This window comes from Antechinus flavipes, chromosome 1, assembly GCF_016432865.1.
Source record: "Antechinus flavipes isolate AdamAnt ecotype Samford, QLD, Australia chromosome 1, AdamAnt_v2, whole genome shotgun sequence".
In the NCBI taxonomy this organism is placed as follows: Eukaryota; Metazoa; Chordata; class Mammalia; order Dasyuromorphia; family Dasyuridae; genus Antechinus; species Antechinus flavipes.
The window spans coordinates 324,660,728-324,678,353 of record NC_067398.1 but is presented as its reverse complement, the minus strand read 5'-3'; the positions used below and the strand labels follow the sequence as shown (position 1 = coordinate 324,678,353).

The 17,626-nt window shown below is 37.1% G+C and overlaps 1 protein-coding gene across 1 annotated transcript in view; it reads right to left on the bottom strand.

The window, feature by feature from the left end:
- Window positions 1–17,282, bottom strand: part of GALNT12 (polypeptide N-acetylgalactosaminyltransferase 12) — a 44,530-nt gene extending 27,248 nt beyond the window's left edge. Inside the window, exons 1-3 of the mRNA XM_051966711.1 lie at window positions 15,864–17,282; window positions 11,477–11,646; window positions 6,427–6,616 (exon numbers count right to left, since the gene is read on the bottom strand). Of these exons, the coding sequence (XP_051822671.1) occupies window positions 6,427–6,616; window positions 11,477–11,646; window positions 15,864–16,294 (791 nt within the window). The 5' untranslated portion in view covers window positions 16,295–17,282. The remainder of the gene's footprint in view (window positions 1–6,426; window positions 6,617–11,476; window positions 11,647–15,863) is intronic.
- Window positions 17,283–17,626: the final 344 nt, after the last annotated feature.

The following is a 17,626-nucleotide window of genomic DNA, read 5'->3' as shown; positions in this document are numbered from 1 at the left end:
GGAACTTTATAGTTACAAATATATGGCACTATGCTAGGCACTTTAATATAAAGTATGACTTTTGTCTTCAATGAGTTTGTGATGTAATAGAAATAACATATATATATATATATATATATATATATATATATATATATATATATCATGTGTGTGTGTTTTGTGTGTGTGTGTGTACATATATATATATATATATATATATATATATATATATACGTGTGTGTGTGTGTGTGTGTTTGTGTGTATGTATAGGGCTGCAGATAGTGGGGGAACTCTGGGTGAGGTATAAGACTTCAGCTCAGAGGGAACCTGCTGACAATGTCTGGTTTTGCTCCCCATCTCCCTTTAGTGTCTCTTACCCTTCTTGAGAAGTCAAGGAAGGTGTGACCACCTGTGTTCTACCTGAAGCAAGGGATACTTACAGTAAGGAGGCATTTATATATCACTAGCAGGGTGCTTATAGTTAACACTTGCTCAGTGTGCTGTGGTGATGTAATGCTACTATAGTTAGCACTTGCACGGTGTGGTGTAGTGATGTAATCATATTAAGGTATGTAGGGGCTGAGAGGAATTGAAATAAATGGATTCCATCTCTGACTAGCCTCCTGGGTCCCCTGCTTCATCATTCTTCCACTAAGACTAAGAACGCAGGCTGGTCCCGAGATCCTCCAGAGAGCTAGTCTGGACGATATATTTTGGCACCGCAGTGTGGGGGCTCTAAAAAGCATACTACATACATAGATAGATAGATAGATAGATAGATAGATACACACACGCACACACATATAAGTTGTTAAATAATAAAAGAACTAAATAATAATAACCACATCCTTCTTGTGGTTTATGGCATTAAAACTGAAACTAGAAAATGGGGGCATGGCTAATAGCTCCACAGATTTTAGTATTTAGAAGGTCCTTTTTAGTTTATCTTCTATTTTGCACCATGCTTTTGATAATAATGAATTCTAATGAATAAAAACTAATAGGATATAAAAAGATAAATTTGACACAAAAAAGTGAGATGATATGGCACTGCTGCTCCATCCACTGTGCCGTTAAGTGAGCTGGATGCAATTTCAGGACAATTTGGGTTCAAATCTTATCTAAACAACCACTTTCTCTGTGATCCTAGGTAAGTCACATTATATCTCTCAGCCTCAGTTTCCTTATCTACTAAATGGGGATAATAATAACAATCACCTTGAAGAGTTGTAAAAATGACATGAACTATTTATGATCCATGACAAACTTCAAAACATTGCTTGTTCACAATGACTTCCATTGCTAAGCAATTCTGATTCAGATAAAATTTAATAGCTCACATTTCCCAATTGATAAACGGTCAAAGGATATGAACAATTTTCAGATGGTTCAGATAAAACCATTTCTAGTCATATGAAAAAATGCTCTACATCACTCAGGATTAGAGAAATGCAAATTAAGTCAGCTCTGAGGTACCACTTCACACCTCTCAGATTGGCTAAGATGACAGGAAAAGGTAATGACATTGAAGGGGATGTGGGAAAACTGGAACACTAATAAATTGTTGGTGGAGTTGTGAATTGATTTATACCCAAAGGGCTATCAAACTGTACATACCTTTTGATCTAGCAGTGTCTCTACTGGGTCTATAGCCCTAAGAGATCATGGAAAAAAAAAAAAGGAAAAGAACCCATATGTGCATGTTTGTAGCAGACTTTCTGTAGTGGCAAGAAATTGGAAACTGAGTGGATGCCCATCAGTTGGGGAATGGCTGAATAAATTATGATATATGAATGCTATGGAATATTATTGTTCTGTAAGAAATGATGAGCAGGATGATTTCAGAAAGGCCTGAAGGGACTTACATGAACTGATGCTAAGTGAAGTGAGTAGAATCAAGGGAACACTGTACACAGCAACAACAGAATTATGTGATGGTCAACTGTGACGGACTTGGATCTTTTCAGCATTGAGGTGATCCAGAGAAATTCCAATAGACTTGTGATGGAGAGTCATCTGCATCCAGAGATGGGACTATAGGGACTGAAAGTGGATCACAACATAGTATTTTCACTTTTTTAGTTGTTGTTGTTTGTTTGTTTTTCTCATTTTCCCCCTTTTGATCAGATTTTTCTTGATAAATGTGGAAATATGTTTAGAAGAATTGCACATATTTAGCCTACAGCAGATTACTTGCTGTCTAGAGGAGGGGGGAGTTAGGGAAAAAGGGAGAAAATTTTGGAACACAAGGTTTTGCAAGAGTGAATGTTGAAAACTACCTTTGCATGAAAAATTAAAAGCTATTATCATTTAAAAAAAAAAAACTTAATTGCTCAAACCTAGGGTGCTGTGGTCTAGAATTATTACCATAGTAAGTGGATGTTAGGGAAACCAATTCAGTTCCAAATATATCCATGAGGATTTAGATTAATATTCTATAGACTTCAAGTATAGTTAATAGTACAGGACTCTCAAGAACCACTGCAAAAACTTCCATGGACAGAGAAATCTACCTAAGGCTTCTCCTGAATTTGTTCTATTATGTCCTGATCCAGATCCAAAGCCTGATTCATGAGGTTCTGTCAGAAACAGAACATTCCCAATCTGCTAGATACTTAGTTTCTAAACTATTAACACATCTGATTGATGGCTTACTAGCAAATAGATTTTCTTTGGATATGCAAATGTTTGTAGCAGCCCTGTTTGTAGTGGCTAGAAACTGGAAAATGAATGGATGCCCATCAATTGGAGAATGGCTGGGTAAATTGTGGTATATGAATGTTATGGAATATTATTGTTCTGTAAGAAATGACCAACAGGATGAATACAGAGAGGACTGGCGAGACTTACATGAACTGATGCTAAGTGAAATGAGCAGAACCAGGAGATCATTATACACTTCGACAACGATATTGTATGAGGACATATTTTGATGGAAGTGGATTTCTTTGACAAAGAGACCTGAGTTTCAATTGATAAATGACGGACAAAAGCAGCTACACCCAAAGAAAGAACACTGGGAAACGAATGTGAACTATCTGCATTTTTGTTTTTCTTCCCGGGTTATTTATACCTTCTGAATCCAATTCTCCCTAAGCAACAAGAGAACTGTTCGGTTCTGCAAACATATATTGTATCTAGGATATACTGCAACATATCCAACACATAAAGGACTGCTTGCCATCTAGGGGAGGGGGTGGAGGGAGGGAGGGGAAAAAAAAATCGGAACAGAAACGAGTGTCAATATAAAGTAATTATTAAATAAAAAATTAAAAAAAAAAAAAAGAGATTCCATAGTCACCAGCAGAATGATTTGGCTCTGAGACCTTCAACCAGGGTCAAGGTCACTTTCAATATAATTGCACTGCCTGGCCAAACTACTTTGATACCTATTTGATATCCTGATACTTGATACGTATCCTTGGTACCTATTATTTCCCTAGTCTCTTCAAGATCTTGGGTAAATGCTAAGTCTTTTTCTGGAGCAAAGAAAGTCTTACTCACTTCATATCCCTACAATTGCTGTTGTTCAACTCAGTCTTATCCATCCCTTTTATGATTCCATTTGGGGTTTCCTTGGCAAAGATAACTAGAGTTGTTTGCCATTTCCTTCTCCAGCTCATTTTACAGATGAAGAAACTGAAAACCGAATTTGCACAATGAAATGCCTGGCCCAGAGGTCACACAGCTAATAAGTATCTGAGGCTGGATTTGAACTCAGGTCTTTCTGACTCCAGGTATAGTATTTTACTTATTGTGCCATCTAGTTGCCCATATTCCTGCATAGCAGGCAGCTATTTTCTTCCATTTGTGAAGTAGGAAACCTATATACAGAATTAAGATACCTAGCTAAGATTACACAGTAAGGTAAGGGCAACATGGCCAGTGTGATTATCCTAGGACACATATCAATATGACATTGAAAAGCATGGAGAGTTACTACTGGTAAAAAATGTAATCCCAATTTGGGGATCAGAATTAGGTAAAAGCGCTATTGTTTTCAGTGCCCAGGGCATGCAGGAACAACCAGAGATCCAGATCACCATAGTCTTTCCTTATATTCCTTGTCTATGGCAGAGAACAGCTAGCATTTTTCCTCTACCACTGGTACTTCTCCCAGTTGCAGATTTATATGTAAAGAAAACTAGAAAGATAATTTGACACGTCTCATTCTAAGATGCCACTACTTATTTTAATGTTTTCTCCTATGGAAAAAGTGAATCTTTTAAAAGAGAACATAAATAAATTCTATTTTGTTTCTTCTAGTGTAAGTTCACAGTGTTTTTAAGAACAGGCTAAATTTCCCCATAAATTATAAAGCTCTTTTGATAACTCTAAGCTTCCCATGGACACAAAGATTCATCTGTCTAATATGAACAACCTACCAGTCCTATTGTTTTGCAGTGAGACCATGGAATACAATAATTTCCTCAAAATTAAAAATAAATATAGAAAGTAATTTACATCCTGAGTAAACAGAACGTAAATCCAATGAGAGGCTTTTACAATAGTAAAAGATGTCATCAAAGAAAGCAGGGATAGGGTGAAAAAAGTGATCAATCTGTCAGTAACTCAACAAACATTTGGGAAGCACTACTATTCAACAGAAGAATGATGGCACTGTCATGTGGGAAGTATAGGGAACAAGGAGATACAGTTGCAGAGAAAAAAAGGAAGGTCTTCAGTACTTTGAGTAAACCCTTTACGGCAAACTTATAGGAGAATATGGAAAAAAAAAGACTATATAATAGATAGCCATGGAATACTTATTGATGAGATAACATAACCACTTGTGTGTTTAAGTGGCTTTCCAGTTCTTTCCAGTCACTTGATCATCCCAATAATTCTATGTCTCCATTTTACAAATAAATAAAGATTAAGTGAACTAACTCAAGATCACACAACTATTAAATAACAAAGCCAATAGCTGAATCTAGAGTTTTCTAACACTAAAATTTCATATAAGACAATTCAAAATTGTAGGCTTAGCAATTAATCAATCAAAAAAGCATTTTTTAGAGCTTGCTATGTGTCAGATGTGGTTTTAAGCCATGGGGATACAAATAAAGGCAAAAAGAGTCCTGCTTTCAGGGACTTTATATTCTAATAGGAAGAATAACATGTAAATAACTAAGACTATACAAGATATATACAGAGTACATAGGAGGGGATCTTAGAGAGGAGTAACTAATTGAAGAGGCTTTAAAAATCTTCCTGCCAGCCCTTTTCATAGTGGCTAGAAACTGGAAATTGAATGGATAACCCATCAGTTGGAGAATGGCTGAGTAAATTATGTTATGTGAATGTTATGGAATATTATTGTTCTGTAAGAAATGACCAGCAAGATGAATACAGAGAGGCTTGGAGAGACTTAAATGAACTGATGCTAAGTGAAATGAGCAGAACCAGAACATCATTATGCACTTCAATAACAATATTATATGAGGATCAATTCTGAAGGAAGTGGCTATCTTCAGCAATGAGAGGATCCAATTCAGTTCCAATTGATCAGTGATGAATAGAACCAGCTATACCCAGAAAAAAAAAAAAAAACTGGGAAACGAGTATGGACTACTTGCATTTTTATTTTTCTTCCCAGGTTATTTTCACCTTTCTAAATCTGATTTTTCTTGTGCAACAAGAGAACTGTATAAATACGTACACATATATTGTATTTAAGATATACTTTAATATGTTTAACTAGCATGTATGAGACTGCCTGCCATTTAGGGGAGGGGATAAAGGGAAGGAAGGGAAAAGTTGGAACAGAAGTGTTTGCAAGGATCAATGTTGAAAAATTACCCATGCAAATGTTCTGTCAATAAAAAGCTATTAAAAAAAAAAAAAACTTCCTGCCAAAGATAGGATTTAAGCAGAGATTGAAGAAACCACAGGATTCAGCAGGCATAGGAGGTGATGGAGAATTTCCAAATACAAGGACAGCTAGAAAAAAGGAACCAAGTCAGAAGATGAGCTTTGTTTATGAAGAGACAACCTAAGTAAGTCATTGAAGCTGATTGATGGAAAGTGTATAGAGGATTAGACTAGAAAAAGACTGGGATGGTTGGAAAAGGCCACATATGAGAAAAGGGATGGAGGAAGAAAGACAGAGACAAGAGACAGAGACAGAGAGAAGAAGGAGGAGGAGAAGGAAGAAGAAAAAGAAGGAAGAGGAAGAGGAGAAGAAGAAATTAAAAAAAATTACTATTATAGTCTGGACAAGAAGAGACTAAGGGCCTGAATTAGTATGAATTTAAAGAAGGCAACTGCCTGATAGGAAGAAATTCCAAGGTTCTCAAACTGCTCTCAAAGGTGGATAGAAAAGCCAGTTACATCTGTATTGGTAGTGCCAAGTGCAAGTCAATTAAAGAAAGAAAATAGATGGTAGTTTCTTAAAAATTATTATTTCTTCATTTCAAATCATTTGATTAAAAGAGATTCTCCTACCTTTCCAACAGCGGCTCTAGCCAACCATCATGACATTCACAGTGACAGTCAAGGAAAGTCAGAATCTCTCCAGTTGCTACAGAAGCTCCCAGAAGTCGAGCTCGAACTAGACCTTCCCTTTTATTTGCCCGGATTAAACGTACTTTACGCAGACCAGACAAATGGTTTTCCAAAGGCTCCTTTAAATGTTCTAATAAGAATAAGAATAATAACAACAAAAAACTAAGCAAATTAGCAAACTCTAATGTTAATGGTTTTGCATTTTAGAAAGATCAAAAAGTTTTCCAAATGTTTTTCCTTATTTATTATATATCACTTCCTTTCAAAAGAAATTTAAGTGCTTTGCAAAACAAAGTGAAAAATAACCTTAATAGTTATAATATTTCCACATACTCTGTTAAAATAAAATGCCTTAGAAAAATAAAGGATCAGAGGGTGACAGATTTAGGGTTGCAAGAAACCTTGAAGATTATGCAATTCATCTTTCTTCATTTTACTGTTAACAACCCTCAGATCCAAAGAGCTTGATGACTTACCCAAGTATAATTTGAACTTAAATCCTTGAACATCAAATCTATATCCCTTTCCACTGTATCATATTGCTTCCAGATATTTTCTGTCTTTTGAATACAGCAACCACACATATTATTGTCATCAGGTGTTTTCAGTGATTTGAATTGTCTACTCTCCTCCAATACAGAATAATTAAGATGAGTCTGGACCTGGAATTAGGAACACCTAGGTTCAAATCTACCTGTGCAACTGTGAGCAATTCCTAGCTTCTTTGAGCCTTAAAGCACTCAGAGATTTATCTACTAAGTTATAGATTGGATGCAATCTGAATTGGTGAAAAATATTTTTTCTACCTCAACAAAATCAGATCCTTTGATGGATATCTGGAAGACCCATGATGTATATTGTCCTCCATGTCAATTTAATGTTAATGGAGTATCATGCAGGTATAAGAAAAAAGGCAATTTATCACCAATATTCAAAATAAACATACATTAACTTTCCTTGAAACCTGAAGTACAAATTTAGCCTCAATTTCCCCTACTAAAAAAATGGGAATAACTCCTTAAGATGCCAAAAATTCAATGAAATTCACTTTTCCTTATATCTAGTGGGTACTCAATAAATATTTGTTAACTGACCTTATATAGACTGTTAATAGCAACTAGGTATGGTACTCACAGCTAATTGTAAAAGTATGTAAAAAGAATTTTAAAAAATTTACCCATAATATATACTCATACTGTGTATTTACAATACAGTACAATAAACATTTGTATCAAACACTGTGCTAAGTGCTGAGGAAACAAATAAGAAAAATAATGACAATATGTGCCTTCAAGGAGCTTACAATATAATGGAAGCTTACAATACAAGGAGCAAAATACAAAAGCAAGCTGTAAGTGGGGAAGAGGAAATACCAGAGGCACCAGACACAAGGGCATAATGAAGATAATAATATTGTAGAAACAAAACAGAGGAGCTGGTAACAAATGAAGGATCTAATTATAAATATTATAATCTTTATATGTATTATTGTTCATGTCCTATTACAGTTTACATGTGAAGATACTGAAACTCAGGTATAATTCTCTAATTCATTATATTTATGTTCACATAGTAGTTGAACTGCATTATAATGTTATAATTATGCATAAATTATCAGCCTGGCCAAAACCTAAAGGTATTAAAAAAGATGTGGATCCCAAAAAGAAAGTCTCTAGCCTTTAATAGCAATTCCAGTAATATCTTCTTGATGCTTTGATCATAACCCGGAAAGGATATCCTTTTTCATTCAAACTAAAAGCCCTGGTTCTCATTTCTAGAGCTGTATGATTTTATTCACCTTGAGATATACTGAACTGCTTTTGAGCTAAAAGCTCAAAATACCTCAAATATACCTGTAACATCAAAACTACCCTTCCTTATTCTCTCCCATCCTCCTCTGACCCTTCCACTTTCATGGGAGATTCTGAAACAAGTGTGAAATTAATCTTCAGGGAAGCTGCCACGTCTACTTCCCAGTTTGGAGATTCTTGTCATAGCTCACTACACTCAGTTCTGTTTCTAAGAAATTTATTCCTCCTGTAACATTGCTTTTACGTACCATTATATTCCCCTGGAGCCAGTTAATGACATTAGGAAGGCATATGTTGAATGGATAGTCTGCCAACCTGTCTTTATCTCCTTTCTTAAAGGCTGCCATTAGGATGTATCTGAGGCCAGATAGAACTCTGTCATACACCAGATCCACAAGATAAAAAGTTAAGACAACATGCTACGTTTTCTACCTCACCTGAGATTTCTGGCAGGCCTTGTAACACTGATGGAAAGTGTATCTTATTTTACTACTTCTTCTGTTAACTTTCCCTCAAGAATTAAAGGCATTCTGAACTCATCTGATATATAGGCAGCATGATGTAACATGGGGAGTCAGGGGGCTTGGATCTGATTCCTAGATCTTACCTATATTAACTGGGTGAGCACAGGCAAGGTATTTAACCTTCTGAAATTCAGTTTCCTAATCTACGTAATGGAGATAGTAATATTTAGAACTAACTACCTTCCTCATAAGAGTTGTTGGAAAAAAAAGAAAAAAATCATTGAAGCATTAAATATTTTGTTTTTTTTTTCCTCCTCTTTTTTTCCTTTATCTTTTCTTCCTTTTTCCTTCCTTCTTCTCTTCCTTAATTTTTTCCTTCCTTCCTTTCTCAAGATTCCACCTAAACTGAAATTTCAGTCACTAATCACAGGCATAACTCAATTGTTGATAAGCAAGGAAACTTTAGTCCGTTTAGCTTCCAACCTAAGCTAGTTCACCCCCTTTAAGTAGTCCAGTGGATACTTCTTCCACAAACCCCAATACTTTTTATTAGTGCTGGACTCAATATGGACAAGTGATCAGTTTTAAACCCTATTCCAGTTCAGAACTTCCAAACATAAGCAATCCACCAGCTTAGCTTCCTAATAGCAGAGACAATGCATGTGTATTACACATGCTACAATATCTAATACATATAATTATGACTATCTCTAATTGTAGATCATACAATAGTGAATACTCTCTGAAAACAGTCTCAGTAGAGGATTTTTGAATATTCCTTCTAACATAAAATGACAAGTTTTCTCTTTGAGTAGATGGCTCTCTCCTTGGATTCCCAGGATGATTGGTCTCAGGACTCATATCACAGAATATTTTGTTCTCCCATCAAAAAACACTATATACCTAAGTGTGCTGTTTACTTTGCCTTCCAGCTTTTCTATGGGATAATCCTTCTGTGATTTCATTTTTGGTTCTGTAGATCATATTTTGCAGAATGTTTAAAAGATTAATCATACATTAACAATGCTGTATCTTTATCATCCTCTTCAAACGTATCTTATTGTAGCCATGATAATTCAAGTATCTCAGAATTCTTCTAACTCTTGAGAAAAGTCGTCAAGAAAAGCAATGAAATATAGTTACTTCTCTCCATGTACAAGGATGATGGACTTCAATCTCCACGATGGAAAATGTTCCATTGTATCTGCTTATAATTGATCGACTTGAGACTGACACATGGTGAAAAAGATTTTATCTCAGTGAATTCTTGTGTTAGCAACCAGAGCTAGGAATTTCAAATTTGACCTCTTATGACATGACTTGGCAAGGTTATGCTTCCATAGTCAGATGGTACAGTGAATATATCATTGAGAAATAAATCAGGAAGATCTTACTTCAAAGCTGGTCTCAGACACTGTGTCTAACCCCAGACTAGTCACTTAACTTCTGTCTGCCTCATTTTTCTCAACTGTAAAATGGAGATAACAAAAGCATCTACTTCCCAGGGATGTCATGAGGATCAAAGGAGATAATATTTGTAAAGCACTGGTATATAATAAGTGATTGATAAATGCTTGTTTCCTTCCTTTCTTTCACTATTTCTAATAACTAGTCCCTATATCCTAAAAAAAAAAAAAAAAAAAAAAAAAAAAAAAAAAAAAAAAAAAAAAAAAAAACTAAGATGTATATATCTTGCAGATCAGGACTAGTTCTGGGGCAGCATGCCTTTTCAATCATAACAGTGATTGCATTTGTGTAGGTACTGTATTTCTCTAAATAGTCCTCCCAGTAGCATTTTCTCTTACTGTTGTTGCTGTTATCACTCAATTATTTTCAATGCCATCCAACTCTTTATTATCTCATTTGGAGTTTTCTTGTCAGAGATACTGGGGTGGTCTGCCATTTTCTTTTCCAGCTCATTTCAGAGATGAGGAAATTGAGAAACAGAATTAAGTGATTTGCCCAGGTTCATACAGCTAGTAATTGTCTGAAGCTAAATTTGAATCCAGGAACGTGAGTCTTGCTGACTTTAGATCTAACATCCTGTCCATTATACTACCTTGGCTTCTTTTCTTCCAATAAAAAGATAATCATTAAGATAAATAAGTTGTGGTATGTGCCTTGAGGAAATTATAATTTACTTGGGCATAGAAATCCTGATCACTCCTCTTTATAATGCTCATTTTTCTTTCCAATACCTCCTTTCTAATGAATTGATCATTTAGTTGAACATATTTATTAAAACAAAAAGCCTCAGAAAGCTTTGCAACTTCTATCCCAAATCAAAGGCCAATATTCAAAATCTCTGCATATTTGTAAACAATTTTAATTTGATGAAATTTTTAGATATCATTACAATGAAATTTCCTCATAAATTTTGAGAAAAGTTGTCAGTCATTTCAAGTGCATACTCTGTTCATTTTTTAAAGCAGAAGATGGCTTCCCCATTGTCTTTTTTTTTTTTAAATCAATGGTTTCAATCCAGAGATTCACGACTCTTCCAACTTTTAGGTTTAAGTCCTTCAGATTGACAAACAATCTTGGGCCAAAGTGGCATAAATTTTTTTTCTGCTCTAAATGATGATAAAAATCAGACCATATATTCTATGTAACACACACACTATCCCTTTATTTATCTTTTACAACTTTTTTTGTCATTTCTGTGCCAAAAAACACTACATCTTTAAACAAAATTCATTCTAAAAAGTTGCTCACCTCTGTCACTGTAATCATCCACCAGAATAATTTCCTTAAGCAAAATATCTGGAGATGTTTCAAGAACACTATACACTGTTCGTAGAAGAGTTGACCATGCTTCATTATAAAAAGCTATAACAACAGATGTTTTTGGTAAATTTTCATAATCATATTTCTTCTCTCTGCACCTGCAAATTAAAAAAAAAAACAACTCATTAATTCAGACTCCACTAATTTGTAAGTCAGAAATGAAGCTGGACTGAAGGTAATTTATAAATGGTAATAGTTCACATTATAGAGCATGATGATTTATGAGTGTTTTCCTCAAAATAACTCTGCTCAGAGATAAATAGCAAAAACTTTATTATCTCCATTTAACAAATTAGAAAACCTAAGTATTTGGAGTATATGTACTGAGAGAACACAGACATACCTCATTTTATTGTATTTTGCTTAATTATGCTTTGCATATTGCTTTTTTTTTTAACTAATTGAAGTTTTGTGGCAATCTTGCATCAAGTAAATATATTGGTGCCATTTTCCCAACAGTATTTACTCAAATTTTGTCTCTGTTACATTTTGGTAATTTTCATGATGTTTCAAACTTTTTCATTATTATTTTATCTGTTATGGTGATCTATGATCAGTGATTTTTTGATGTTACTATTGTAATTGTTTGGGGGTAACATGAATTACACCCACATAAGATGGCAAAATTAATTGATAAATATTGTGTGTTCTGACAGCTCCATCAATTGGCTATTTCTCATCTCTCTTCCTTTCCTTGGACCTCACTTTTCCCTAAGACACAACAATATTGAAATCAGGTTGATTAATAACCCTACAATGTCCTCTAAGTATTAAAGTTAAAGGAAGAGAAAATCTATGAGGCAAACATCGTTTTCTTATTTTAAGAAACTGCCATAGCCACCCAACATCCTTTAGCAACCAACACCCTGATCAGTCAGCATCCATCAACACCGAGTTAAGACTATTTACGAACAAAAAAGATTATGACTTGCCTAGCAAAGATGACTTTCCCTCTCTATGGAATGTTCCTGATTATTAGAGATAGAGAAAGCTGGCTAGCAAAGGATTAGAAGAAGTAGTTTCTTTGTGTCAACTGTTCCCTAAGCTGGCAGAATTTAATGGTCTAGGCTATCCCATTCTTATTCCTAACATCTGACACAGTTAGCTTTCAAGAAGAATATACTAGGTATATCCAAGGCAATTGAACAAAGGTCAGAATTGACCTAAGTTAGAAAATTGAGCTAAATTAGTCTTTTCAGAATGTATTACGACAATAATGGGATCATAGGATTTGGAGTCAGAAGGAGTTTTGAAGATCTCTAATGAAACTTTATTAAGAAGCTTTTTAATTAACTTAGGTGAACCTTCACTTCAGTGAGACAGAAAAGCCAGTGTCTATCATTTTGTGTGTGAGAGCCTGTTTATCACTCAATATATCACCTGAGCTTAGCAATTACACTTCTCAGAGAACAAGGTCTGAAGATATATGTCATACACAGGGCTCAGGCAGAATGGGATAACTAGAATGGGCCAAGCCTGAGAATTCTAAAAGTCAGAATCTGTACTCAATTAAAGGGCTTAGTTAAGTCTTATATTCTAAACATGAGAGTAAAGCTGAGGGCCTTTTATTTTAGGGCATGTAGAGACATAAGTACAGAAAGCAGAAGCAAAATCAGCAGATTAGACCAAAGGAGAATTAGACAAAGGGACATAAAACCATGATCCAAAGCCTACAAAGAGTGCAGGACTTAGGATGACTACTTAAGTAGAAGAATGAGAGGCAGGGATGACTAGTTGGGAATTCAATAAGAATAGTCCATCCATCAGGTTATTTCCAGAAACCCAAGAGAGCAGAAAGTGAGTAGTGAAGAGTTCTGACAGTTTTAAGCACCCAGGTTCCAGGAGACTCTAGTGTTCAGGAATAAGAAACCAGTGACTCACAAGTTTACTCCCCCACATACTCTTCAATCCAGTGATATTAACAGGACACTCCATCTCTCTGCTGTGGGCATTTTCTCTAGTTGTCTCTCAGGCCTGGAAATCTCTCCCTCCTCTTCAACAACTAATGATCTCCCTGATTTCTCAATGAGTCAGCACTTAGGTCCTCTGAATCCAGCCCCTTCTGACCCAAAGCATATAACTTGCTATCCACTCCATAAAGTTGTCTCTTAGTGCTGAAAAATTATAAAAGCTACTATCTGCCCTCCAAGAATTAAAATCACTAGATTCAAGCAAGCTACTTTCCATGATAATAAAAGAACTAATAGATATTACTAGTTAGTGGTCAGTGATTGTTGAAAAATAATGGAAAACAGGAGAAGTTTGTGCTGTGTTGTGTTGCAATATTGAAAGACAAACTTCATCCCACTTCTCAAACTATGGCTGTTGAGCTTGACTTCAATTCTAGAAAAATTCTAAAGCATATCATTTGAGGGATAATTTGTGAGCGCATTTAGAAAGGGAAGCATTGATCATTAAGAGTTAGCATGACTTCATTAAGAACAGGCCATTCCAGACTAACTTCATTTCCTCTTTCGACAGGTTTATTAGATCAGGGAATTGCTATAGCTAGAATATAATGCAATTTCAATGAAGAATTTGATAAAGTCCTTCAAGCTATTCTTGTGTACAAAGATGTCAAGTTATGAGCTAAATTTGTGCACTGGCTTCACAACTGGTTGAATTACCAGACCTGAAGATGAGCTATTAATTCACTGATGAATCAATGTCAACTTTGAGGAAAGAAGAATGTGTGAACTCAAGAACCTATTCTTTACCCTATAGTGCTTCATATTTTTATCAGTAGCTTGGAGGCACTTGCAGATAATATTCAAGTTTGCAAATGACAAGATTTTAAAAAGAGAGAATTAATATTTAAGATCAAAGTCAGAATGCAAAAAGATTTTTATATATTAGAATGATTGGCTGATCCTAATAAGATGAAATCCTATAGCATTAAATATTAAGTCCTACAAGTGAGTTCATAAAATCAATTTCACAAGTACAGGATAGGGGAGAGATAGCTGGAATTGTTAATGAGAACAGGGATCTAGTGGATTTCATAACTGTTATTGTCTGACTTTTCATGATCTTTCTGAGGTATTCCTGTCAAAAATAGTGAAGTGGCTTGCCATTTCCTTTTCCAGCTTGTTTTACACATGAGGAAACTAAGTAACTTGCTCAGATAGTAGATGTCTAAGTCTAAATTCGAACTCAGATCCTCTTGACTCCAAATCCAGAGTAGTTCTCATTTAACTGCTTTGACAGAGTAAAGTTCAATAGAAATCAAGAGTGTCAAAAGTATAGCCAAAAAAGCATAGGCAAAAGAGACATAGTGATCCCAGGAAGAGAAGTAATGGTTCAGCTATATTTTGCTCTGACCATATCAATCTGAAATATAAATGTTTTAGGGATAGAAACTAAATTGAAATATAAACAGAGGGTGACCTGGTACAAAAAAGTCTAAGAAATGGGGATAGTTGCTCTGGAAAGGGGGAAAAATTTGAAAAGTCTTATTAAGTTATCTTCAAATATATGAGAGGGCAATTGTGCAAAAAATTGTTAGAAGAAAGTGAGAAAATTGTTAGCAATGATTATGTTATTGAATCCTGTTTTAAGTTTGTTTTTGTTCAAATTTGCCTTTGGAAGGGCACATTTCAGTGTTTAGAATTTCTTTTGTGTATTAAAGCAAAACACCACTCCTATACCTGATTTATATTGTATAATAAATATCTTTTATTGACTTTAGAAAAACCCTAGATATGCGCCTAACTCAAGATTTAAATGTCACAGGGTGTTGAGGCTGTGGGTTAACTAGTAGATGATCCTTTGTGTAAAAAATCAAGGGAATTTACAAAATGACAAAAATGTTAGAGTTGGAAAGGAGGGATCCTCCCTTCTCTTAGTTTCATTCATTATGAGAATGTCAAAATGGATAGGCTCATTTCTTCTACTAACATATTAATTTATTGATTGACCACAGACAGACAGATAGATAAAGAGACAGAGAGACAGAGACAGGGAGAGAACAGCTAAATTCAGTTCCTGTTTTTAGGGGAAAGACAAGCTAAGATTAGAGGTTCTCAGTGAAGAAGCAAGAGACTGAGGAAACCGAAGTGTCGTGACCAAAAGTCGCAGCCAGAACAAACTAAGTAAGCAGCGGGACAGGATTGGCTTCAAAGCCAGAGTTCTCTCCACCACACCTGGGGTTGCTACCACCTCCTCACCACAAAACTTTTTTGCAAAGGATATAGATCCAGCAAGGAGATCTGACTCCTTCGCCACGGTCGCACCGTACGCGCTTTGGTGGCCGGACCAGAGCTGGGACCAGGATCCTGGGCAGAGAGAGCCCCTGCGCCCGGGGCGCGTCACTCACAGCGGGTGCCATCGCTCGGGCAGGCGCCGGTGCAGCGAGATGAGGTCGCTGAGGTAGATGTTGATCTGGTGCCGCTGGATGCTCTCTTCCTGACGTTTCTTGCCGGCTTCGTCCAGCTGCAGGCTCACTGCCTGGCCCAAGTTTCCCACCGCTCCGGGCTCGGGCGGCGGCCGCGGGTAGACTGGGCGGCTCAGCCGTTGCAGCCGCTCCTCCGCGCTCTCTCCCGGCTGCAGGGCACCAGCCCCGGCGGGCTCGGGCTGCAGACCGGGAAGCTGGAGCGCGCGCGCCTCCCGACCCGGGGCGGAGCTCCTTCGGAGCACCAAGGCCAAGGCCAAGGTGGCGGCAGCCGCGGTCAGCAGCACCAGCAGAGCCACAGAGCCCGGGCCGCGCCGGGGGCCCCGCCAGCAGCGCCGCCACGGCTTCCACCACATGGCTCCGGGCAATGGTCTCACTCCCCGCCCCCGGCGGCAGCCGCAGCAGTGAAGGAAGGGAAGGGAAGAGGAGAGGGAGGAGGGTACTACCCGGATCCCGGAACCCCGCTCGGGCGCGGGCTCCCGAGGCTCCCCGCCCCCACCTAGCCTAGGGCACCCCGCCCCACCTGCCCTCCTCTGGGCTCGCCCATCGGCGCTCCCGCAAGAGTCCCGCGCGTGCCCTGCCCTCCTTCGTGCCCACGCTCACTCGCACTCTTGCCCAGCTGCCTTTCCCTCGGCCCAGCCCTTTCCCGGGGCCTGCCCCTTGCGGACCGATCAGCCCCGCAGACTGTGACGAAAACAGAGAAGTTCTCGGAAAACTTAGAAATGCAGCCCCTGGCCTGATTCTGCTGCTAGGAGATGGTCCTCCCTCTGGACAAGCAGAGGCAGGGGAAGAAGGGAAGGATGGGACGGGGGCGGGGGCGAGGCGAGGCGAGTGCGAGTGTATTCAGGTTGTTCGGAAACAACTCCAATCGAGGCTAACTTGTTGATCGAAACTGGAGTCTACTTCATCTTTTTTTTTTTTTTTTTTTAATTCGGAACTTAACTTTTCTTTTTAAAGAAAAGGTTTTTTTTTTTCTTTTTTGTGTAATTTACACAAAGTAGAGCAGATAAAGAAATAACAATGGAATCAGGGATCGTCATTACATATAACTTCCTTTAAATAGAAAATAAAGGCAACGTATTACTTTCAGAGTTTTCCAATGTACCTTTTTTTTTTTAATTTCAGCGACTTTCTTTTCATTGTTGTTAAGATGAAGATAAACTTTCTTGTTCTGTTTTGTTTACAAAAAAATTGTCTTTATTTTGAATTTTAACACTGTGTACAGTTCCAGGCCGGCCTCTTCTACTGGAAATGGAGTCCCACTAATTAACTTCGAAAGGTGTGGAAGCACTGTCCATTGTTTTATTTGTGCTAAAGTATACACCCAGGATTTGTGGTCAGATTTGCCGACAAATGCACTTCCCTATGATAAACATCAAAGATATCTTTTGTTTAAGAGAAGTCAGCGTTTCCCTTTGAATGGAATAGAGGGCATATCTCTTGGGTGGATTGGCCACTGGTGGTCAGTTTCTACTCTTCCTAGATATCTTTAAGAAAAGTTCTTTTTGTTCTTGACTGTGGCCCAAGAATATTGAGAGACTTATCCAGAGTCATAAAGGTGGAAAGCATCAAAGGAAAAATTTGAACTAAGTTCCTCTAAATCCAAAATCAAGTCTCTTTTCCATAAATAAAGTGGAAGCTAAAGGGGAAGTGAATACTTTTTTAGAGAGGCAAATAAAGATAATGGC